This window comes from Pipistrellus hanaki (assembly GCF_964339955.1).
Source record: "Pipistrellus hanaki genome assembly, chromosome: 14".
Taxonomy (NCBI): domain Eukaryota; kingdom Metazoa; phylum Chordata; class Mammalia; order Chiroptera; family Vespertilionidae; genus Pipistrellus; species Pipistrellus hanaki.
Genome location: NC_140516.1, coordinates 16,994,139 through 17,018,149, shown reverse-complemented (window position 1 = coordinate 17,018,149; position 24,011 = coordinate 16,994,139). Strand labels below are relative to the sequence as shown.

The 24,011-nt window shown below is 52.6% G+C and overlaps 1 protein-coding gene across 9 annotated transcripts in view; it reads left to right on the top strand.

The window, feature by feature from the left end:
- Window positions 1-24,011, top strand: part of PALD1 (phosphatase domain containing paladin 1) — a 68,126-nt gene that overhangs the window by 14,391 nt on the left and 29,724 nt on the right. For 7 of the 9 annotated variants that reach the window (XM_084903690.1, XM_084903696.1, XM_084903688.1 and 4 more), the window contains exon 2: window positions 22,999-23,211. In XM_084903690.1, coding sequence (XP_084759816.1) covers window positions 23,027-23,211 — 185 coding nt within the window. In that variant the 5' untranslated portion in view covers window positions 22,999-23,026. Of the gene's footprint in view, window positions 1-5,657; window positions 5,722-22,998; window positions 23,212-24,011 lie in introns of all 9 variants that reach the window. The other 2 variants (XM_084903692.1, XM_084903691.1) reach the window with 1 other exon arrangement.

Below are 24,011 nucleotides of genomic sequence, written 5' to 3'. Positions count from 1 at the left end.
TGCTGAGCCTTCCCTGTGCTCGGTGGGCACGGGGCTCAGCAGGTCAGGTGGCCTTAGCCTTAGGCGAACCTCACTGTGTCCTGAGGAGGAGGACCTGCCATCTCCTCCACTCCCCGTCAGGGCCGGGGAGAGATCTCACAGGGGCGAGATGAAAAAGATTGATAACTTCCCTCTCCCACGAGGCACTTGGGAAACCGGCCCTCTGAAGCAATTGCGTTTTCTGTGTGAAATGCTAAAACCTTTTGGAAAAGCGATGTGGCAATAGCTACTAGGGTTCTTAAAAGGCACATCCTTCTCCTCCAGGCGGTCCCCATGCCAGCTGTCCATCCTGCAGAAGGAACACTTAGGATGTCAGGCTGTGCGCACCAGGATGTTAGGGTTGTGCAACGGAGGCCACAGTCTCCTTTCAGTTCCGCCCGCGTTCTGTCCATCTAGGCGTCTGCATGGGCGCTCCCTCTGCCCGGCGTGCTTTTTCACGTGGCCCAAACCTTCCTGTCCTTCGATGTCAGCCCCGGGCGCCTGTGACTGTCAGGCCTGAAGTAGGGCCTGTCAGCTACCGTGCTCATGCTTTATCTCAGCGTCTCAGCCTCCTGCAGCCCACATCCCGGTGTAGCAAATGTGTCTCTGTTGTATTTCTTGTTGAATTCCCTGCCCCCCTGCCTTGTGGGGATGTCTTTTCCTTCCATGAAAGGCTAGGACGGTGCCTGTCTGGTTTACGCGATGGACACTTGGTATTTATTTGTGGGATGAGTAACGATTCAATGAAATGGCATGCCTCCATTGAACAGACAGGGTTGGAGTTGTATGTATCAGCTGGGAGGGGGTTTGGAGGGTAGGGCATAAACTTTTTCTTTATTCTTCTGTGACTTGTGACAGTCAGTACAAATTACTTTTGTAATAACAAATCTTTTTAAAAATATATTTTATTGATTTTTTACAGAGAGGAAGGGAGAGGGATAGTTAGAAACATCAATGAGAGAGAAACATCAATCTCATTGATGTGCTCGCAACCAAGGTACATGCCCTTGACCGGAATCGAACCTGGGACCCTTCAGTCCACAGGCCGATGCTTCATCTACTGTGCCAAACCCGTTAGGGCAGCCCTTAATTTTTTTTATTGAGGTAAATCTACACACCCTAAAATTTATCAATTTGGCCATTTTTAATTGGACAGTTCGGTTGAATTAAGTACATTCCCATGGCTGTGCAACTGTCATGCCCTGCTCCCCAGCTTTCTAATCTTCTGAGACAGAAACTCTGTGCCCGTTGAACAGTAACTCCCCACCTCCCTCCCTCCCCCACCCCTGCCCCTGGCAGCCTCCCTGCTACGAGGTATGAGATACCGTACTTCCTAGAAGTGGAATCATACGGTGTTTGACCTTGGGGGTCCGGCTTCTTTAAACACTAAGCATAATGCCTTCAAGGCTTATCCATCCATGTGGTGGCATGCGTCAGATTTCATTCCTTTTTAAGGCCATAATTGATCTTCCGAGCAGCGGTCTCCAACCGGTGGCCTGTGAGGTCTGAAAGGTTGGCGACCACTGCTTTGGAGCACATTTTATTTTATTTTTAATTAAAAAAAATACATTTTATTGATTTTTTTACAGAGAGGAAGGGAGAGGGATAGAGAGTCAGAAACATCCATGAGAGAGAAACATCCATCAGCTGCCTCCTGCACACCCCCTACTGGGGATGTGCCCGCTACCAAGGTACATGCCCTTGACCGGAACGGAACCTGGGACCTCTCAGTCTGCAGGCCGATGCTCTATCCACTGAGCCAAACCAGTGAGGGCTGGAGCACATTTTAAAGGCACCTCAGGTCTTCAGGATGGAGTAAAGGGGCAGCTTGACGGTGGGCGTGGGAATAAAGAATGTTTATTTACACGTACTGGGTGCCAGCCCGTCCACTAGGTTGTCTCTGGCGATCCTCACCCCATTCTCATGAGTCAGTCCCACTGTGATCCTCATTTTACAGATAAGGGAACGAGGCTCAGAGAATTCCAGCAACGTGGCCAAGGTCACACAGCAAGTCACCAGTCGGCCAGGACTGATGCCACGTCCTGCCTCACGGCACAGCCCGTGCTCTGCGTTCCCACGCCCGGCACAGTGCCCTGGCCAGGCTCAGGGCCCTTGCCACACTTCTGCAGCTGATCGGCGCTGAGAGGGGAGCCGATCGGTGCCACCTGGCCCTGGGGAGGCGCTGGCAGCAGCCCACCTCCCTGGCTCGGGTCCTCCTAGCGGGGCCCCGGCTTCTGTTGAAAGCTCCTTTATGAAGCAGCAGCTTCCCCGGGCCGGGGCGGGGGGGGGGGGGTGGGGGGGGTGGGGCGGGGGTCTGTGGGGGATGTGGGCCCTGTTGCCCCTGGCACAGGCTGGTGGGGGCTGCCTGGCCCAGGATGGCCGATGGCAGGATGTCACTCTTGGCAGAAAGTCTCCCTGAACAAACAGGAGCTCGGGATCGAGCGCATAGATAAACAGGAAGAGGGAAAAACATAAAAATATTTTTCTTCCCCTCCCGGGCCCTGGCGTTTTCTTGCTGCCTGTCCCTCTGCCCCTGGAGGTTTGAGGTGGCGAGTTCTCTCCTCGCCAGAAACCACCGGAGGCCTGAGAGCTCCCGGCCGGGTGTTAGGTGTTAGGTTTTGTTTGGCCTGATGGGTTGGGACGAGCCTGGACAATGGGGTCAGGGAAGCCCGAGTTTGAATCTTTTTTTTTTTTTTTTTTAATATGTTTTATTGATTTTTTACAGAAAGGAAGGGAGAGGGATAGAGAGTTAGAAACATTGATGAGAGAGAATCATCAACCAGCTGCCTCCTGCACACCTCCTACTGGGGATGTGCCCCCAACCAATGTACATGCCCTTGGCCGGAATCGAACCCGGGAACCTTCAGTCCGAAGACCGATGCTCTATCCATTGAGCCAAACCGGTTTCGGCCCGAGTTTGAATCTTGGTTCTACTCTTTCTTTGCGAGAATACCTTTCTTGTCTGTCAAGGTTGCTCCTCCTCAGGCACAGCGGATTGGCCTCCTCCTCCAGGAAGCCTTCCCGGGTTCACGTCTTCCTCTGGGCCCCGTGGTGTGGGGGGAAACGTCCTGGGTCCCTTCCCCGTTGTCGGCCTCTCCGAGCCTCTCCGTTCCTGTGTCTGTGCGTCAGGAGCGTTCGCAGTGGGGAGGGAGCGAGCCTGATTCTCGCACCCTGGCCCGGGAGGAGCTGGCCCGGGAGCAGGGAAGCGTGGCCCTCTCAGGGTTAACTCCCTTCCGTGCCAGGGACGGAAGCGGGGAGGACAGAGTGTGAAATGAAGTCACTTCCCCGCCCGGGGGTCTGCCATGTGCCTGACCTTCCTCAGCAAATCCGGTTTCCTGCTTGGCCTCCGCATGCCTACCTACTCCTGGCTCCCAGGACCCCGAAGGTCACCAGCAGGTGGGGCTCCTGATGGAATGCCGGCCTGTCATTCATCCTCTGAGGTCACTTCCTGTCTGGGTCCGCCATCCACCTTTCCTGCCACCGCCTTCCACAGGGCTGTTTCATGGGAATGATGGGTGTGGGGCTTGAGGGAGGCTACCAGAGGTCAAGTTCAATGCCGAGCCTGCTCTTTACCCTGGGGCACTGCGGCCCGGGGAGGGCAGGGCACTTCCTGAGGTCAGGACCAGCAGGCAGGCCTCTGGACCACACCCAGTTGTGGGGGCTCTGTGGGGGCCCCGGAGTGGCAGGCTGGTGGTTTGGGGAAGCTGCCCAGCCTCTCTGGGCCCTCATTTCTTCTGTGGAACCTGGGGGAGCCTGTGTGTGAGAAGCACTGTCAGACCTGGGCTTCCCTATTCTGGTTTGACCCCCACTGCACTTAGGGAAACCGAGACTTAGAGAGGCAGGACCAGCCGGGGCCTCTGACGGGGGCAGCATTGTGGTCTGCCCAGGTCTCTCTGGCTCCAGTGTCCTGGCTCCTGCCGTGGGAAGGAGTGAGCTCCCTGCCAATGGCACCTCGGGAACGTCCCCATTTCCTGTGGGCCAGGGGCGCTTTGGGCTGGAAGGCTGATACAGAACCTCACAGGGATCAGAGGCCACACTGTGTAGGTCTTTCATCTTCTCTTTTCTGTACGTAGTATAGCTTCATTTTAGAAAAATCGGAGAAAAGAAAGAAATGCAGGAAGATTAGAAGAATCCTATGTTTCCACTTCCCAGCAGTAACCAGAGTTCACCATTAATGTCTAGAGATTTAGCCTTCCAGACATTTTCCCCGTGTGTGTGTGTGTGTGTGTGTGTGTGTGTGTGTGTGTGAGAGAGAGAGAGAGAGAGAGAGAGAGATCTTCTTAATGGGACAAAACTCTGAAATACTGTTTGGTGTCTTTTTTTTTTTTTTAACTACATACAGGCCCTGGCCGGTGTGGCTCAGTTGGTTGAGCATTGTGCCATGCATAGAGAGGTCATGGGTTTGATTCCCAGTCCGGGCACATGCCCAGGTTGTGGGTTCGATTCCCCATCAGGGTACATTTGGGAGGCAACTAATCAATGTTTCTTATATCGATCTTTCTCTCTTTCTCTGTTCTTCCCTCTAAAAGAAATAATAAGAAAGAAAACTGCACACAGTACGTATTTTTCTATCAGTAAATACACGGCTACTTCTTCCTTTCGGAGCTTTCGAGTTGAGGCTCCGTGTAGGGATAGGCCTCACAAGTATGCCGCTTGATGACTTTACAGAGCGAGCACAGCCTGTACCGCCTCCCAGGCCAAGGAGCAGTGTTCTCCCAGCACCCCGACTCCTGTGCCGGCCCCTGCCCTCCCCCCTCCCCTTTTCCCTTTAACCTCCCCCCTCCTCGCCTCCCCCCCTGCCGCCCTCCTGCTCCAGACGTGACTTCTCGTCTGACTTTTAACACCATAAACTACTTGGCCTGTTTTTCAGTTTTAGACCAATGGACTCGCAGCGTTCGTATTTGACGTTCCCTTTGCTTTAATGACCACATGGTGACACCCATGGTACGTTCGGCTTGACCCCTGCTGATGGGAAAGATGTTCCCAGTCTTTCCTAATATAAACAAAGCTGAACCAGCCCTGTTTGGCCATGTCTTTGGTTATTTCCTTTGAAATCAGTTGATAGGAGAGTTTTGAGGTATTTTGAAATGATTGCCAGATTGGTCTCCAGGGAGCTGTGCCGGTTCACATGGCAACAGGTGCTTGGGAAGGAGCCGACCCCTGGCGCTCACAGCAACACCGGTTTTTGTCCTGCTGCTCGTGTGACAGACACCATGCTAGGCAGTGCTCGGCGTCCCGTCCTTCCCAGGGTTTAACTTACAAATCAGGGGGCCATCTTTCTCATGTTTTTTTTGGCCATTTGTATTTCTTTTCTGTTTTTTTGGCCCATTTTACTCTCAAGATGTACTTATTTTCTCATTTGTTTGAACAAAAGACTATATTGAATATGATAAATAAAAATACATTAACTATATTTTTACCCAGTTTGCCATTTGCCTATGTGGTTTTTCTGTGTTGGTTAGAAGCCTACCATTTTGTGTAGTCTGATCTATTGATAGTCAATTGTATATCTTAAGTATTTTGCATAGAAATTCCTTTTATACCCCAAGATTATGCCAATATTTACTTGCATTCTCTTCTTTCACTTGTGTGGTTTCCTTTGTAACCTGTTATCTTTCAACTTTCTGCACTTCCTTTAGGACCCTCCTATGAGGGATAGTTTGTAAGAGCTGAGCATCCACTCAGGAGCTCCCAACCTCCTGGGTGAGTTACCCAGACGCTCTGTGCTGACTCAGTGTTTGTGCCTGTAAAATGGGAATGATGCTGGCACACAAAACCAAAGGGCTCCTGTGGGGATTAAACCACAGCTGTGTGTAACCTTTTAGTCTCAGGACTCCTTTCTTTACACTCTTTTCTTTTTTTTAAAGTATATTTTATCGATTCTTTACAAAGAGGAAGGGAAAGGGATAGAGAGCTAGAAACATCGATGAGAGATAAACATCAATCAGCTGCCTCCTGCACATCCCTCCTGGGGATATGCCTGCAACCAAGGTACATGCCCTTGACTGGAGTCGAACCCGGGGCCCTTCAGTCTGCAGGCCGACGCTCTATCCACTGAGCCAAACCAGTCAGGGCTTTCTTTACATCCTTAAATATTGGAGACCCTAAAGAGATTTTGTTTGTGTGGGTTATACACATAAACTGATATTTACCATATTAAAAATTAAAACTGAGTATATTTAAAAACATATATTTATTCTTTCCTTTTAAAAACAACAATAGCAAACTCATTATATGTTAACATAAATAAAATTTTTTTCCTGAAAAAATAACTATTTTTCCAAAACACAAAACATAGTGGGAAGAGTGGCATTGTTTTGCCAATCTCTTTGATATCTTGTTTAATAGAAGACAGATACATCTAGTCCTGCTTTCAATCTTCTCTGGTATGTTGTTTTTGATTAAAATATATGAAGAGCCCTAGCTAGTTTGCTCAATGGATAGAGCGTCAGCCTGTCGACTGAAGGGTCCCAGGTTTGATTCCGGTCAAGGGCACATGCCCGGGTTGCGGCTCGATCCCCAGTGGGGGGCTTGCAGAAGGCAGCCAATCAATGGTTCTCTCTCATCATTGATGTTTTTTTCTCTCTCTCTCCCTCTCCATTCCTCTCTGAAATCAATAAAAATATTCTAAAAAAAAAAAAAAAAGTCTATGAAGAAAATCCAGCTTCACACAGATAAGTGTTTGAAATGAGAGAAATAGCTTTGTTGGCATGGCTCAGTGGTTGAGCGTTGACCTATGAATCAGGAAGTCACGGTTCAATTCCCAGTCAGGGCACATGCCTGGGTTGCTGGTTCAGTCCCCAGTGTGAGGGTGTGTGGGAGGCAGCCAATCAATGACTCTCTCATCATTGATGTTCCCATCTCTTCCTCTCCCTTCCTTTCTGAAATCAACAAAAATATTAAAAAAAAAAAAAAAAAAAGCAAAAGGGAGTAGTTTATTAGCCTATAGATATTTCCTGTGATACTACTTACACACTTGGCAGGTGATAATTTCTTAAAGTGTAGTTAAAATATAGAATCTGAAAAACATGTTGATGAACTTTGCATATTTTGTTACATTGAAATCCATTGGACTGTCTTGCGCTATGAATGGATCTTTGACCCAGGCATGATTATGAAACATCAAATATTTGGTCATTGGGGAAATATTGCCTCACTGCATTATGCTGATGTTCCAAATGTGGGCACATTTCATTTCATCATATCCGAAAATTACGTACAAGGAGGGGCAAAAGTAGGTTTGCAATTGTTCTTATGGAAAAAAATACAATAATTAATAAATAATAATACAAGGATAAACTCTGTGTCTCACAGCTGTAAACCAACCCTGTATGTTAACACCACTCACATGGCAAAATCTTAAAAAAAAAAAATATTTTAGCTGAAACTGGCTTGGCTCAGTGGATAGAGCATCAGCCTGCGGACTCAAAGTTCCCAGGTTTGATTACGGTCAAGGGCATGTACTTTGGTTTCGGGCACATCCCCAGTAGGGGGTGTGCAGGAGGCAGCTGATGGATGTTTCTCTCTCATCGATGTTTCTAGCTCTCTATCCCTCTCCCTTCCTCTCTGTAAAAACTCAATAAAATGTGTAAGAAAAAAAAAAAAAAAAATATATATATATATATATATATATATATATTATTGATTTTTTTTACAGAGAGGAAAGGAGAAAGATAGAGAGTTAGAAACATCGATGAGAGAGAAATATCAGCTGCCTCCTGCACACCCCCTACTGGGGATGTGCCCGAAACCTAGGTACATGCCTTTGACTGGAATCAAACCTGGGACCTTTCAGTCCACAGGCCGACTCTCTATCCACTGAGCCAAACCAGTCAGGGCTCATGGCAAAATCTTTATGCATTGGGACGCCATCAAACTCCCAGGGGCTGGTGCAAGTTCTCCAAAACTCTGATTTTCCCCTTGATGCCCACACTTCTCCATTGGCAGCCAACGCTGCCGGCTGTTCTCTGTGAAGAGGCAGGCTCACCTTGCTCAGCTTTGAGGCCATGCTCCCGACCCCCCAGTCCCGAACAGCCTCCTTTTGTCTGTCTGCGTTCTCCCCGGTACAGTGGTGCTCCGTGGAGCCCCATGGACAGAGAGGCTAGCTCGGCCTCCACTCAGACCTCTGTCGTACTCCAGCCCATGTGCACTTCCATGTCATCACACAGATTGTTAAGAAGACATGCACTCGGGGCTGCGATTTGGTGGAATCCATCAGTTTTACTGCTTCCCCAGGGACATCCACGTGATGCACTCTGGCTGTGAGCCATGGCCAGCCCCGCTCAGGGTCATTGCCTGCGGAGCCTCTAGTGGTCACCCTCGTGGCTTCTGCTCCATCAGCTGCTCTCACGGTGAGACAGGCAGGTGGCTTACTACTGACCTGAGGATAGTGTTGACCCGCAGAGCCCTGGGAGGTAATGGGGACCCCGGGACCCCGAGGAGCGTGCTGTGGGAACTTTGGGGTGGATGACAGGTGGATGGACGTGGTGCAGTCCGGGTCCGGGGCAGTGTGCCTGCTGCCGTTCTCCCCCTCTCCCCCTAACCAGAGAGACAGCGTGGGGAGCGGGGAGGTAAGCCATCGGGGTTAGACCTTTGTTATTTGGGATGGCAAGTCCTACTCAAGGCGGATGTGTTTGGTCCTCCGGAGTAAGTGAAGCGCCCAGGGGACTTTAGAGGTGCCCGTTTTTCTTGCCTCCCCTGGGAGAGAGGGGTCTCAGCCAGGCAACTCTCCCGAATGGGTGGGGTCTGCTTCCCAGTCAGGGACCCCTCAGAGTCACCCTCCCCACTTCCTGGCCCCAAAGGGGCTTCCCGGTCCCTTCTTCGTTCGTTAACCTTCTCTGCTGTGTGGGACCCGGAGGTCAGCATCCCTCACCTCCCCCCGTCATTTTTCTTTTCTTTTTCTTTTTTTCTTTTTCTTTCTTTCTTTCTTTCTTTCTTTTTTTTTTTAAATATATTTCATTGATTTTTTTTTTGCCCCCCTCCCTCCCTCCCGTCCCCCGTCATTTTTCATAAGCAATTGACCGGGCTGCGTGTATGGGGTGTGCCTGTTGCATTCTGGGCTACAATCCTGCCTGCATTGTCTCATTTCTGCTCAGAACACAGACTCCCGTGGAGTTGATTCTTTTTTTCTGTTGTTGTTCTTTAAAAATCTTTCCAGTTTTGTTCCGTCAAGTGGCTCCTTTGTGCCGAGCACCGGGATGCCATTGAAGGCCAGCCTGAGCCCCGGCCTGGGGGGCCTCATGGGGTCCCCTCCATGGTGGGGTGTGGCTGGGTAAGGTTAAGGAAGGCGTCCTGGTGCAGGGATGGGAGTGAGCTAGGCCGAGGGAGCGGCGCAGGAAGGCGTGGGATGAAGGCACGTGTGAGGGCCTCAAACTGTGCCTGCAGCTCGGCAGAAGAGGCAGTGGCATCTGTCCCGTCTCTGGAGGAGGACAGACTAGGTCGGACCAACAGAGTGATGGCCCGGCCTTGTCCCTTATGGGCTACTTAGAGGATTTCCAAAGGCGCCATTCCTGCCTCACATAGACAGGGGAACACCCACCCCAGGTCCCGGCCTGGTAAGAGGCACCTCTGCTTTATTATCATTTCTGCTATTGTTAGTTATCTGCAGAGGCGTGTGGGGATGCTGTCTGCTGCAGGGATGGCAGGAAGTTCACTTTGGCCGGAGCTCAGAGCACAGAGGTGGGAGTTGGGGAGCAATGGGCCGGAGAGGGAGGCTGGGCCTGAAGGTCATGGGTCGCCATGCGGTTCCTCTCTGAGTCTAACGGAGGTCTCGTATGAAATCTGTCTCCTCTGCTCAAAGTGCTTCATTCTCTGGAGCAGGACAGCTCTTCTTGGTCAGGGTCCTCCCTGGCCCTGGGTGGACAGGCCAGCGAAGCAGATCAGCGGGCGGTGCAGGGGGAGAGGGGAGGAGACCCCTGTCCTCCCTGCTGTCCACGTCTCGGTGACGGTGGGCAGGTCTTTGTTTTCTCATCTGTAAAATGAGAGGAAGGACGAGGGCCTCGAAGGGGCCTCTGATTCTAAGATACACATTGGTGCGCAAGGGGGATTTAGACTCTGTGGTGTGTGTGTGTGTGTGTGTGTGTGTGTGTGTGTGTGTGTGTGTTTCTCTGTGTATGTGCACGCGCGCACGTGCTGGGAGTTGGGGGACAAGGCCCAGGGCAGGTGGTGGGCTGGTCCGAGCCCCGGCCCTGGATACAGACCTGAGCGTGTTACCGACTCCTCCCCTCCAGCTCTCTGCTGCCGGCTGCTCAGTGACTTCCTGCGTGTTTGTTCTGCAGCTGAGGCAGATGTTTCCTGCAGCTGGTCACTCAGCCTCCCGCCCTATTTTTAGCTCCATTGTTACCCACCCCGAGCATCTGGCTGCCAGGGGTGTGCGAGAGGCTGTCTGTGGTCCCGGGAGGGGCACGCTCCTCTGGGTCCAGCTTGTTCCGTTCCTGCTGCCAGGCCCCTGCATTGAGCTTCCCAGTGTCTTTTCGGAAAGTGAGGGTGTCTCCAGGAGAAGCGGGAGAGGGGTGGCCGGATGATGGAGTAGAAGGAGCCCCGGCGATGAAACCAGAGGCCTGGTTCTCTCTGTGTGTCCTACAGTGAACTCTCTGAGCCTCAGGGTTTTGTTATTATTATTATTTTTAATATGTTTTTATTAATTTTTTTTTAGAGAAAAAAGAAAGGAGAGAGAAAAGCATGGATTGGTTGCCTCCTGTATAGAACCCTGATTGGGGACTGAATCCCCAGCCTGATATGTACCCTGACCAGGAATCGAACACTCAACCAACTGACCCACACAGTCCGAGCCGAGTCTGTTTTTTTCCACCCGCTAAATGGCACAGTAGCCTGGGCTTTTGCCCTTCTCGTAGGGCTGTTCTGAAGCTGAAATGAGACAGTGAATGAATTTATTTCACAAAAGGAACCTACAACTCTTGTGGGTTCGGCCTTTGGGGGTCCCCGGAGGAGCATCGGATTCAGAGTCTGGAGATGACACACGTATTTGCCAACACCAGGCCGTGGACTCGGCCAGGGTGTGGGGTGCAGGCGGTGTGCTGGACCGCCTGGAAAGGGAGGGGTCATTGCCACTGGACGATGGTGGATGGGGTGAAGGGGAGGTGGGAATGGCATCCCTGGTTGTGGGACCGGGGCGGGCAGAGGCAGGGGGGCAGGGGAGGGCTGGATGTGCCCTGGGACCTCCAAGCAGGAAGGGCCGTGCGCATTCTGGCCAGTGACCCTGGATGGAGCCGTTCCTCCCTAAGCGAGGCCTCAGGGTGGGTTTGGGGGCAGGAGGCTCTGCAACCCCCTTTTTCTGACCCAGGAGGCAGCACAGCAGCTCTGCTCCTGGCTCTTTGACACGTGGAACTTCCATAAAAGATTGAGGAAGTTTGGGTGGGACAGGGCATCTTGAATGCCAGGTAAGGAAGTCTGGACTGGAGGCCACTGGGGTGGAGGGGATGGGAACAGACCCCCATCATAGTTCTTCTCAGCTCCTTGAAATGATTCTTCAGGGCCCTGTGACATTGCTGGAGGTAGGAAGTGGGGTTCAAGCATAAGTTCCCACAGGCCCTTTGGGGCACAGCCCCCAGAAGCAGCCCGGGGAGTGTGGGCGGGGCCAGGACCCTAGGTGGGGGGGGGGGGGGTGTCTCAGGAGACTAGGTTTCTCCTGACCTTGGAGTGTCCGGATGCCCAACTTCCTGGAGGGAGCAGGTGAGCATGTCAGGTACTCTTACCCCCGTCCTCCCCAGGGTCCTCCCCTCGGTGTTCCGCCCTCCCCCACCCCAACCCCTGCCTGCCCGGAACCTGGTGATGGGCAGGAGCTCCAGGCTTTCTCAGGAGCAGAATGGCTGCCCTTCCCTGGGATTTCTCTCTCTCCTCCCCGTGCTCCTCCGAGAAAGAGCCCGGCAGGCAGGGTCCCTCCCAACCAATGATACTTTCTGGTTTTCCAGGGAGTTCCTCTGCTCAGAACAGGTCTGAGAGGGACAGGGAGAGTGGGGGTACTCTCGTAGTCTCTGCCTGCCTTGGTGGAGCAGTGGAGGCCAAGCCTTTAGTCCACAGCGTGAAGCAAACATTTAGCTGCTTAGAACTTTCCAAGTTTCTGCATGTGACTCAGGGAGCCACGGTCTAGCCATCCATGGTCACTCACCTGTGTGCATCGCCATGGGCCCTGGTGACTGAGGATGCTGTCTTCTGTGCTCTGTAACCCCCCCCCCCCCCCCCCCAGGCCCCGGCATGGGCTGGGCGCCCAGCACCCTGGCCTTGCTCTGCCCCAGCATGGAACCGCCAGCCCGCAGTGCTGCCTGGCCCTCGCCTGGGGAGGCGTGACCTTGTCCTGCAGGCGGGGAAAGAAGCAGGTCCTGTCATGTTGCATGTGGCGTGTGGTCGCCGAGGGTCAGACCTAAAAATAACGAGTGCATTCGTCAGGGTTAGATTTGGCCTCGAGGAATAGGAAAATCGAGATGACAGTGGTTTACACAAGATGGAAGTTTATATCTGTGTCATTTCCAAGCCCAGAGCTCGTGGTCCCTGGACGCCTCAGGGAGCTCGATCTTCGCCATTCCTAGGCTGTGGCCTCACGTGCTCGGTCGCCACATCTGGGCTCCAGGCAGCGGGATGGAGGAAGGGAGGGAAGGGAACGAAGGATTCTGGAACTTGCCTCGTGACAAACAACCCATATGTCCCATTAGCCAGATTGGTCACAAGGCCCCCGGGAGCTGCAGGGAGAGGGGAGTGTGGTCTTGGCTTTGGGCAGCAGCTGCCCCTCATTGGGGTAATACAGAGGGCAGGAAGGGAGGGGGGCATCATGGCATCATGGGATTTTTTTTTTTTGAAATCTGTATCATTATATATTGATCTAATTCGTTCCTTTTCATTCCTTTTTTTATTTCTATCACTTAAATATATACCAGTCTACTTCAGTCATTCTTCTTTTGATGGACATTTAAGGTTCGTGGGCTTTTTATTTATTTTATATATTTTATTGACTTTTTACAGAGAGGAAGGGAGAGAGAGAGTTAGAAACATCGATGAGAGAGAAACATCCATCAGCTGCCTCCCACATGCCTCCCTCTGGGGATGTTCCCTTGACCGGAACTGAACCCGGGACCTTTTAGTCTGCAGGCCGACGCTCTATCCACTGAGCGAAACTGGTTTCGGCAATTCGTGGGCTTTTTGATCAAACCCGAGCAGCGGGGCCAGCCCTTCAGGGGCCGCAGGGCCTCATCCAGGAAGGCTGCCCAGGTGGGAGGTCAGTCTTGCCTCGGGACCAGAAAGCCACATGCCCCAGGCCAGCAACGGGAGCAGAAGGGCTTCTGAGAGGTTAGGAGTCAGCCCAGGGGCCATGGTCAGAATCAGGGCGGCGGATCAGAGCAGGTGGCCTGTGTTTGGGCTGCTGGGTCTGAGGGAGAAGCAAGCTCACTCCCAGGGCAGGGGCCGGAGGCTGGGGGCCCGGAAGGCTTGTTGAATGAAGGGTAGGCGCTGGGACACAAAAGGACAGGATTCCTCCGGACAAGGGTGGGACCCCCGGAGGCTGGGGGAGGGCCCAGGAGGACGATAGGGGTCCCTCCAGGAACGTGGACTCTTGATCTTAATTCCTGCTGGCTGATCAGGGTGGAAAAGCACCAAACTGCAAGGCTCAAGCCACGTACACACGTGACCCTTTTGGCCCGTGGCTTACCGACCTCTTCCCTCCAGATGAGACGCGTTCTCCGGCTCCGAGGGCGAGAGCCAGGGAAAACGAGCTGCTCCTAAAACAGCTTAGATTAAGATAATTTTTTGTTGTTGTTGTCAAAAACTGTTTTTGGCCCCAGCATTTTATGTAGAAAGCTTTCAGGCCTGCAGAGACGTTGAAAGCGGAGCACAGTGAGTGCATGTCCGTCCTCACCAGTTGCTAAATTTACTCCGTTTGTGTTTCTCTCTCTCCGCCGTCTGAAGACAACAGACGTCAAGATGTTTCACCTCTAAACACATTGGCCTCTGTCTCCTACCAACAAGAACATTCTCCTTGTGTCCCCAGTCATCATCGCACCCGAGGAAGTCAACTTGTTTATCCAACGCACAGTTCACATTCAGATATCCCCACTTGTCCTCACAATGTTCACTCTAGCCCTCCTCCCCCATCCCAGACCCCATATGGACAGAGTGTTCTGCCTGGCAGGCTACCCCCATGGGGAGCTCCAGAGGTGGGGGGCTCCCCCGGCCAGGAGGCAGGCCACCAGGTGCTAGAAAGGGCCCTTTTCCTTCCCGGGGGTCCCGAACTCCACAGCCTCCAGCCACGTGGGACGGGTCTTTGCTGGCCTCAGAGCAGGCAGGAACCCCTTCTCTGCCTCCACCGGTCAGGGGAGCTAAGAGGGAGGCCTGTTCACCCCGACCAAGGGCAGGGCTGGCCTCTCCTGCAGCTCCTGCCAGCTCAGGGGTCCATCTGCCCCATGCCCCCCTCCCCCCCACTGTTGCCCTGCCCTTGCCCCCAATGGCTGCGGCTCCTCTGCTGGCCGTCTGCCACTCTGCTGGTCTTCGTCCACCCCGGGCCCCAAGCCCACCTGGAGGTGTCATTTCAGTGTGTGACAGTGATGACACATCCCTGCCAGAACTCGGACCTTCAGAGGCCGGGGCCCAAGCTCAAGGCCACCCCACCCCCCATCGTGGCAGCCCCCCTGCTGAACACTTGGCAGTATTCCCAAACATCCCTCCACCTTCTGTTTTTAACTCGTAGACTTTTAGTTTAGAAAAAAATAAGACATTTCAGAAACATGCAATTTTAGTAGCCGAAGGGCTCTGTAAGGTTTGAGGCACAGGAAACTGATCACCAAGGAGTTTTAAAGTAAAGTTTATTTCCCAATAATGAGCGGGACTCATTATGGAGGTAGAGAAGTCAGAATTGAAGGAGTTGGGAGGGGAGATGGACTGCCACCTGGACATGGAGGATCAGCAGCACGAGGCTGGTCTGGGGGTCTTTTTAAGGGGAGGAACAGGAGAGGGTTGGACCCAGGACAGAACAGGAAAGGGTGAGCTCCAGGACACTTTGGCAGGCGCTGATTGATGGCTCAATGTCTTGGAGATGTCTCTGTGACAGGTGCCAGTAATGTCATAACTCCGCCCACCAGTTGGGAGGAGGGAGAACCTTATAGGCTCCTGCAATCCCAGACCCCAGATGGCTTTACTTTATTCCTTATATGTTTATTTATTATTTTTCTAAATGTATTTTATTGCTGTTGACAGTATTACAGACGTCCCTCGTTTTCCTTCTTTTTCGCCACCCTCCACCCAAGCCCGGCCCCACCCCAGGCCTTCTCCACACTGTTGTCTGTGTCCATGGATGCATGTTCTTTGGTTAATCTCTTTCTGTCCCCTTCACCCCCTCCCCACTGAGATCTGTTATTCTTTTTACGAATCCACACCCCTGGAGCTGTTTTGTTCGTCAGTTTAATTGCTGATTAGATTCCACATGTGAGATCATGTGATGTTTGTCTTTCTCTGACTGGCTTATTTGCTTAGCATAATAGTCTCCAGGTCCCTCCATGCTGTCTCAAAGGGTAAGAGATCCTCCTTTTTCACAGCTGCATAGTATTCCATCGTGTAAACGTACCACAGCTTTTTAATCCACTCATCTGCTGGTGGGTACTTGGGCTGTTTCCAGATCTTAGCTATTGTAAATAACACTGCTATGAACATAGGGGTGCGTATATTCTTTTTGATTGGTGTTTTGGGGTTTTTAGCATATGTTCCCAGAAGTGAAATCACTGGGTCAAACAGCAGTTCTATTTTTAACTTTTTGAGGAAACTCCATACTGTTCTCCACAGTGGCTGCACCAGTCTGCATTCCACCAGCAGTGCACGAGGGTTCCTTTTTCTCTGCATCCTCACTAGCACTTGTCATTTGTTGATTTGTTGATGGTAGCCATTCTGGCAGGTGTAGATGATGCCTCATTGTCATTTTCATTTGCATCTCTCTGATGATTAGTGACGTTGAGCATGTTTTCATATGTCTCTTGGCCATCTGTATGCCCACTTTGGGGGACTGTCTAGTCAGGTACTTTGCCCGTTTTTAATTGGATTGTTTGTCTTCCTGGTGTTGAGGTGTATGAGTTTTGGAAATTAACCCCTTATCGGGTGAATCATTGATGAATATGTTCTCCCATACAGTAGGTTCCCTTTTCATCTCGTTGGTGGTTTCTTTTGCTGTGCAGAAGCTTTTTATTTTGATGAAGTCCCATTTGTTTGTTTTTTCCTTTGTTTCCCTGGCCCTAGGTGAGAATACTGCTATGCGAGATGTCTGAGATTGTACTGCCTATGTTTTCTTCTAGGAATTTTATGGTTTCGGGACTTACATTTAAGTCTTTTATTCATTTTGAGTTTATTCTTTGTATGGTGTAAGTTGGTGGTCTGGTTCCATTTTTGTGCATGTACCTGCCCAATTTTCCCAGCACCATTTATTTATGGAGGACTTTGGGGTGGAGTGGGCAGTGTCTCAGAGAGGCCTCTCTGAAGAGGGACATTTGAGCAAAGGTGACAGGCAGGGGCTGCCATGTGAACAAGAGGGTGGTGGTGTGAAGCCTTCGTGAGGAGTGGCCTGGGTGTGGGAAGGAGGAGGAGGACGACCGTGGCTGGAGCATCATGGCAGGGGGAGGGCATGGGGCAGGGCGTGGGGGCCTGTGTGCCAGTGTGAGGGGGGGAGGGCATGCCCTCCGCCCGCGTACCCTCTGCCGCCTGTTGCCCGTGCTCCCATGGCAATCGTTCCATTTGTACAGCGGGTGGATTTTTTGGCGTCTTTGTGGTTTTTCTGGCTTTGCTACTGATAGCAGCCCTCAAGGAGGGCGAGGCAGGGCTATGACCCCCTCTTTACAGAAGAGCAAAGCAGGGCCAACGGTATCTTTAGGGTTTTAGAAGATCTTTCTGGCTGCGACATGGAGGCGGGTTGTGGGGCCACAGGAAGGAAGGAGAGAGACCCCGGAGGCTGGTGCAGTCTGTCCAGTCAGGGGCCAGTGGCTGGTGGGCGGAGCGCTGGACCGACAGGGGTGCAGACTCATTCTTCTATGTTGGGTGTGGACAGAGGACCTGCCCACTCCTGGCTCTTGATGAAGGCCAGGAGCTGATGGAAACCTCCCAAAGTGCTCACTGGACAGAGCGAAGCAGGGAGAGTCCTAACTGCGTGTGACCAGAGCAGGGCAGCTGCTGTGGCTCAGCCCCACTCTGCCCTGCCGTTTGCCTGGGATGGCAGCCCAGGGACAGCCCACAGGTCCCTCCCGAGACCACTCCTTTTGTAGGTGGTGTCTGGGCGAGGCCCTGGCCTGGCCACGGCGGTTCAGATCTGGTACCAGCCCACCGTTGCAGCAAGGGGCTGTGGGCAGGGGCAGGAGGGAAGTGAAGGAAGGCTTCGGCCAGGACTGATCTGAAGGGCAGGGATGAGTCTGGTTCTCGCTGTGTTGTCGGGCTGGGTGAGTATTGCTTTACACACACATTGCCTTATTCCATTCTCACACAGTCCTGGTTAGGGAGGCACACTCATGGTCCCCAGGTAATTGTTGGGGACACTGAGGCTCAGAGAGGGTAAGCCATGTGCCCAAAGTCACACCACTGACAGGTGGTGGAAATGAGAACCAGCCAGTGCCAAGGTCCTTGCCCCACAGAGTCGAAGTGACAGTGCTCCCAGTCAGGTTAAGGGCGTTGGAGAGCCGCTCACACCCCTGGCTTCTGTGAGTGCCCACTTTTCTGTCTGTTAGATGGGGATACCAGCCTTCCCCTCATGGTTTCCTCATGCCTTGAGCAGATAGTTCAGTGTTTTGTGCTTAAATATGTTTCTATTCATTTTAGAGAGGAAAGGAGAGAGAGAGATAGGAACATCAAGGATGAGAATCACTGATTGGCAGCCTCCTGCCTCCTACACGCCCCCTACTGGAAATGGAGCCTGCAACCCAGGCATGGGAATCAAACTGTGAACTGTGACTTTCTGGTTCAAAGGTTGACACTCAACTACTGAGCCATGCCCCTCGGGCACAATAGTTAAGTTCTTACCCACAGCAGGTGGTGGGCTCAATGCTGAGGACCACAAGCTGACCTAAGGGTGCTCTTAGGGACCATGGAGGACTTGAGACTCAGCAATACTGTTTAGTAAAAATGAAATGTGAGCCATAGGTGTCATTTTATTTTATTTTAAAAAATATATTTTTATTGATTTCAGAGGGGAAGAGAGAGGGAGAGAGAGATAGACATAAATGATGAGAGAAAAATCATTGACCGGCTGCCTCCTGCACATCTCCTATTGGGTATCGAGCCTGCAACCCAGGCATGTGCCCTTGATGGAAATCGAACCTGGAAACCTTTCAGTCCATAGGCCAAAGCTCTATTCACTGAGCACACCGGCCAGGGCTGAACATCTTGAAATATGCTTATTTGGCTTTCAGATGTTACCTTCACATCTTTGCCCATTTTAAAATTACCGGTACTTTTTTACCTTGCTATTGAGTTATAAGAGTTGGCCCCTCCTTTTTTGGTCAGGACTCAATGAGAGTGATTCTTCTTGGGGAAACAAGTCACCTGCCTGCCATGGATTCCATCTGGCCTTTTCTTTCTCTCCGGACGGACGGCTCTGCGTTTTCCCAGAGGCAGTAGGATAGAGTGGATGTGGGTGGGACTTGCTTAAATGCCATTGTAGCTACGGCCCAGAGGAATTTGTGGCTTCTTTGCTGGTCAACAAGGGTGAAATGGAGTCTGGAGTTCCTGATCCCTCCACGGGAACCTTGCATCTCTCTGCTTTGCTAGGACTGGGGTGTTCCGGCAGAGGGTGGAGTGGTGAGGGTTCCTCTGGACCCTGAGTGCCGATCCCAGGGGGGAGGGAGAGTGTGGGGTGCGCTTGCTGTCAGGATCAGTGTGAGGAGACAAGAAGGCAAACTGATGAGGAGTGGTTGTCATCTGAAAATGGACGCTGAGGCCTCAGCCTCACGGGGCTGTTGGGGACCATAGGATGGAAAGCTCCCTGGGTGGTTCCTGGTGCTTAGTAGGCGCTTTGAAATGTTAATAAGTAGAAGCCAAGAAAAGGTGGAGGAGGGCCTGTGCTTTGTGGGTAATATTCTTTCCTTAAAGTAGAAGCTCCTCTTTTTTTTTTTTTTTTTTTGCCAAGAGCCTAACAATCTGGTAGAAGTTCATGGACCTTTTTCCCCCCAGAATATTTGTATTTATTGATTTTATTATTTTTTAAAATACATTTTCATCGATTTCAGAGAGGAAGGGAGAGGGAGAGAGATATCGAGACATCAATGATGAGAGAGAATCATTGATCGGCTGCCTCCTGCACGCTCCACACTGGGGATCGAGTGCACAGCTCTGGCATGTGCTCTGGCTGGGAATTGGACCGAGACTTCTTGGTTCATAGGTTGATGCCCAACCACTGAGCCATGTCAGCTGGGCTTCTCAGAATATTTCGAAATGCACAAAATAAAATACATGGGCATATAAAGGAGGAGGTACATTTTATTGAGAGAGAGCTACCAAAAATATTACAAAACAAATTGGTGAGCTAGTAAGACGTCCTTGGTTATTACTGCATTGATAAGATAACCCATTAGGTGAAGTAAGGTTTAAGTTTGCTTTTTGAAGACACACCAGTGACAAAGCTCTAGTTGCTCAGCTTCGAGGGGGACTTTAAGCTGGCGCATGGCGTTGACCGGCACATGCCCAGCAGGAAGGACCCCAGGCGACGGTGATGGTTTTGATGGTCCCCGAATGCTGAGAACCCCTCTTTGCACATGGAACAGCAGCTTCCCTATGGCTGGCTTCGTAAGGCGAGTAGGCGTCTCTCCCGGGTCACCAGAATTCTCCACGCTTCTGGGTTAAAGTCAGCTGTGGGAACCTGGGATCCCACGGAGGGGGGCCCAAGACTCTTCGGTGCAATGATCCCAAGTGGGTCTGTGGGCAGGGGACCCGGGCCTGATAATTACTGTCGTTTGAAAGGAATGATGAGTGCAAGCCACGTTCCGGACACCTGCACACTGAGGCGGGGTGTGAACCGCCTGTGAGCTTATGGTGATCACGTCCCGGATCTGAGATGCGACGGGCCGCTTTCCTGTGCTTGAAGGAAAGGCTTGCTTTTCGTTGGAAGTTAGGAGAGTAAAGGCAGACTTGTTTGAAAACTATCCAGACTCATGAGACTCATTAGTCTGGTCTCATCCAAATCCACCTTCCCCATCCTCCCCCCAGGAGAGGTCTGAGCACGAGGGACCCCGACTCTCCCCTTGCTGACCACTGGCCTGGGAGTGGGCAGCCATGTTGGGACCACTGGGACTGCCCATCTTAGGAGCCAGACCCATTTGAAACGGGCAAGGGCTTTCTGACCATCCCACCCTTACTGTCTCTTTATGGCTGGGGACACGGAGGCCCAGAGCGTGGAAGGTTGCCCAAGGCCCTGCAGGCTTTGGCCAGTGGGTGGAGGCCCCTGTGCCGGCCAGGCTAACTCAGGGCGGGGTCGAGTGAGGTTTCAAGGGAGAGTTGCAGAGCGAGAAGGCTGGAGATCCCAGGGTTTCACCCTCCTCTGAAGATTTTGGAGGCAGATCAGCTTTCAAAGGATCCTGTTCTTCCCACACCCCGGCGGACTGCAGCTGTGCACATCTGTATCGGCTCCTGGCTGCCTTCATGGGGCGCTGCTGGCTGGGGCCCGTCATTGCCTGTGGAGCTGGTGAGAGAGGAGGGTGGCCGGCGCTGGAGTTGGCAGGAGGCGAGGGGGAGGAAGGATGGGAGCAGGGCCTGGCGTGGCCTGGCAGCTGTAGCCAGCCTTAGCCAGCTGTTGCTGCTGTTGGTCATGTCCTCCTTGGGGACAGCCGCCTGTGTTCCTGGAGGAGGCTGTTCCCCTCCGTGGCTCCTTGGCCCAGACTGCTGAGAGGGCTCTGGGAAAGTCTGGTGAACCGCAGGCAAAGGGGAGAACTGGAGAGAGGTTTCCGGCTCTGCTGTCAGCCGGCTGGGGGTCCCCTGTGGAGCTAGCTCCTCACTCTCTCTGAGCCGCCTGTGTTTCTATTTAAAAACAGAGACTCATTCCCTCCATGTTTGATGGGAGAGAGAGAGAGGGAGAGAGAGAGAGAGAGAGAAATTGGACTGGGTGTGGAGAGTTATGATGGGCTCATATAAACACCAGGTGTGTGTGTTCACAAAGCTGTCAGGCAGCTGCTGGGAGTTTTCAAGTGTGACAGGCTGGGCAGGGACCCCGTTTCAAGCTGCAGAGGGAGAGAACCAGGTGGTGGTTTGGGAAGGTTCCGGGAGGGACAGCATGAGGCTGGTCACTCTGTGTAGGTGGCTCTGGGGAGGGGAGCGGGAGCGCATCCCTGGGGGAGGCTTGGGGAGCACCCGCCTCGGGACCAGGAACTTTGACTCAGGGTCTGGGAGAGAGGGCACCGTAAGTGCAGCCTCCGACTGAGCTGCTGAGCCCCTCTTCCGTCTGCCCCCTGGGTGCTGTGCTGGTGGTGAGGGCTGAGGCTGTGGCTGGGGCAGGCTGGGGAGTGTGGGTGACTGGAGCAGATTGTCCCCACTGACGTGGAGCAGCTCATGCCTAGCTGAAGGCAGAGAGGAGGTGTGTTCTGCAGGGTGGACCCATGTCAGGGTGCAGGTGGGGTTGGGGTGGGCGGGACAGGTGGGTCCCTTCTTCTCCTGATCTGGGGCCATTAATGCCACGAGGGGCCAACAGCTCTCAGAAAGTTCTGCCTCCCATGTCTGGACCCTGGAATAAATCCTCCCCACAGCTTCTTGCAGCTCCTAACAGGAATCCCAGGCGATTCCCAGCCATTCTCTTATTTGTTAAATAAGCTTTAACTTTATTACCCAGTTTAGAGGAGAACAATCAAGAAAACGCAGAAAAGCAAAAAGGAGAAAGTAAAAAGTCATCTGTAATCTCTTCACTTGGTGATAACTCACACCCACCATCTTGGTGTGTGTCCTTCCAGATTTGCCTCCTGATACACTTTCGTGGTTTAAATTAGGATTGCAGCTTGAGCTTGCAGCCTGCTCCTTCCATTCCTGTCTGCGAGACGTCTTTCCATATCGGGCAATATGAAATGGCCATTTAACATTGAACCTTAGAGATGTCCCATGATTTATTCAACAAATCCCCTGTTGTTGGCCGGAGATTGTTGCCAGCGTTTTGTTATATAAGCTACACTGCCCTTGGAGCATGCATCCACCTTGTGTTTCATGCATCCTAGGGCTTCCCTGGGAGAGAGCTCTCCACGCAGATGCCTCATGTGGGTCAGAAGCTCTGTCTGTTGATGTTGGGTTGGGATTGATGGTGTTGAGATTGGGGTTGGTGATACTGAGGCTGAGGTTGGTGATACTGAGGCTGAGGTTGGTGATAGTGAGGTTGAGGTTGGAGATGTTGGTGACATTGAGGTTGGGATTGATGATGTGGATGATGGGGTTGATGATGTTGATGTGGATGATATTGATGTCGAATTGAGGGGTGTGGTGCCTTCATTGGATCCTTGATCTACTGAGAGCTCACCTCATCTGGTCTTTGCTGGTCTTGTTTTGTGACATTCATGGCTAGAATGTCTTTTTGGACCCTGTGCCCATCCAGATCCTTTACATCCAAGCCTGACTTCCCTCAGCATGTGCCCCTGTTTCTCCCTCAGGTCTCCTACTTGCCCTACTCTGGAAGGCCTGGCCTCCATGTGGCCTGGTCCAGCCACCTAGAGCCCTCACACCCCACCTGGTGTGGGAGATGAACTCCTTCCTCTCTTATTTTTACCAGAGGAGTGTACAGTCTGATGGGTCAGGGGCTTCATCTTAATATCTCTCTATGTCCACCACCCCCAAAGCCCCAGCAGCAGGCTGGGCACATGGTGGACACTCAGTGGCATGTGGCAGGCTGCACACCTGCCCTCCATCTCCAGCCACAGGGCGAGCTGGCCCTCTCTGGGCCTCAGATTGTGCTCTGTACTTGTGGTGGAGGTGAGGGTGGGCTAGGTCTCTTCCTGCCCTGTGTCTCCCCACTCCTCCCTGACCACACCCCCTCTCCCCCCACAGGTCTTGGGTCTGAGATTGCCGGCTGACTATGGGTACAACGGCCAGCACCGCCCAGCAGACGGTCTCAGCCGGCGCCCCCTTCGAGGGCCTCCAGGGCAGCAGCGCGATGGACGGGCGGCACTCCCTCAGCGCCCACTCCTTCCAGTCCACGGGCTTGCACAACAGTAAGGCCAAGTCCATCATCCCCAACAAGGTGGCCCCCGTCGTGATCACGTGAGTGGCAGGGGGAGGGTCATCATGTCCCTGGAAGACATGGCTCTGGGAGCTGTCGGAGGGGTGGTGGGCGTATCGTACTTAATATCTAGATGACCACACTGAGGCCCAGAGAGGTTCGGCAGCTTACCTGGAGCCACACAGTAAGCAGGTGGCAGAGTCTCTGTCGTGGGTCTCTAGCTTATGTGACCGACAGTGCCCACAGGGCTAGGGAGTGTGGAGAGGGAGGACTGGCTGGGGGACACTCTTGAAAATAATTTTTGGCTGAACATTTTTCAAAAGAAGTTTATATCCTTAGATGCATCAAACTTAGATATTTCCTCCCTGCCACAACCAGCAATTGTGGTTGGAAACTGCGGTTAACACCAGGCCATTAAAGGGCCTTGGGCTGGAAAAACTGGAAGCTGTTGGTCCCCTGTCCTCATCAGGCCCTTCAGGGACTTTCCTGGAAGAGGCTGAGGGCTCGCTCTGTTGCCATATTTTGAGAGAGACTTGGGTACCCAGGGGAAGAGGATCAGGAAGGGGCCCTGAAACCCTACCTGCCCCACGGGCACAATGAGGGAGCGGGTGCTGGGCGCCCCGAGACCAGGCAGACCGAAGAGGCCTCGGGCCCCTCTTTTGGGGAGTCGGAAAGCCTTGTCTTGCATTGAATCTGCCCACGGGGCTCCCGGCCTCTGGGCCCCTCCTGGACGCAGGAAGCAGGACAGGATGATCTAGCAATGAAATATATCCCGCACAGAGCCGTTTGTCAGGGACCTAGCAGATGGGCCTTCCCTGTAAGGAAACCCGAGGGCGGGAAT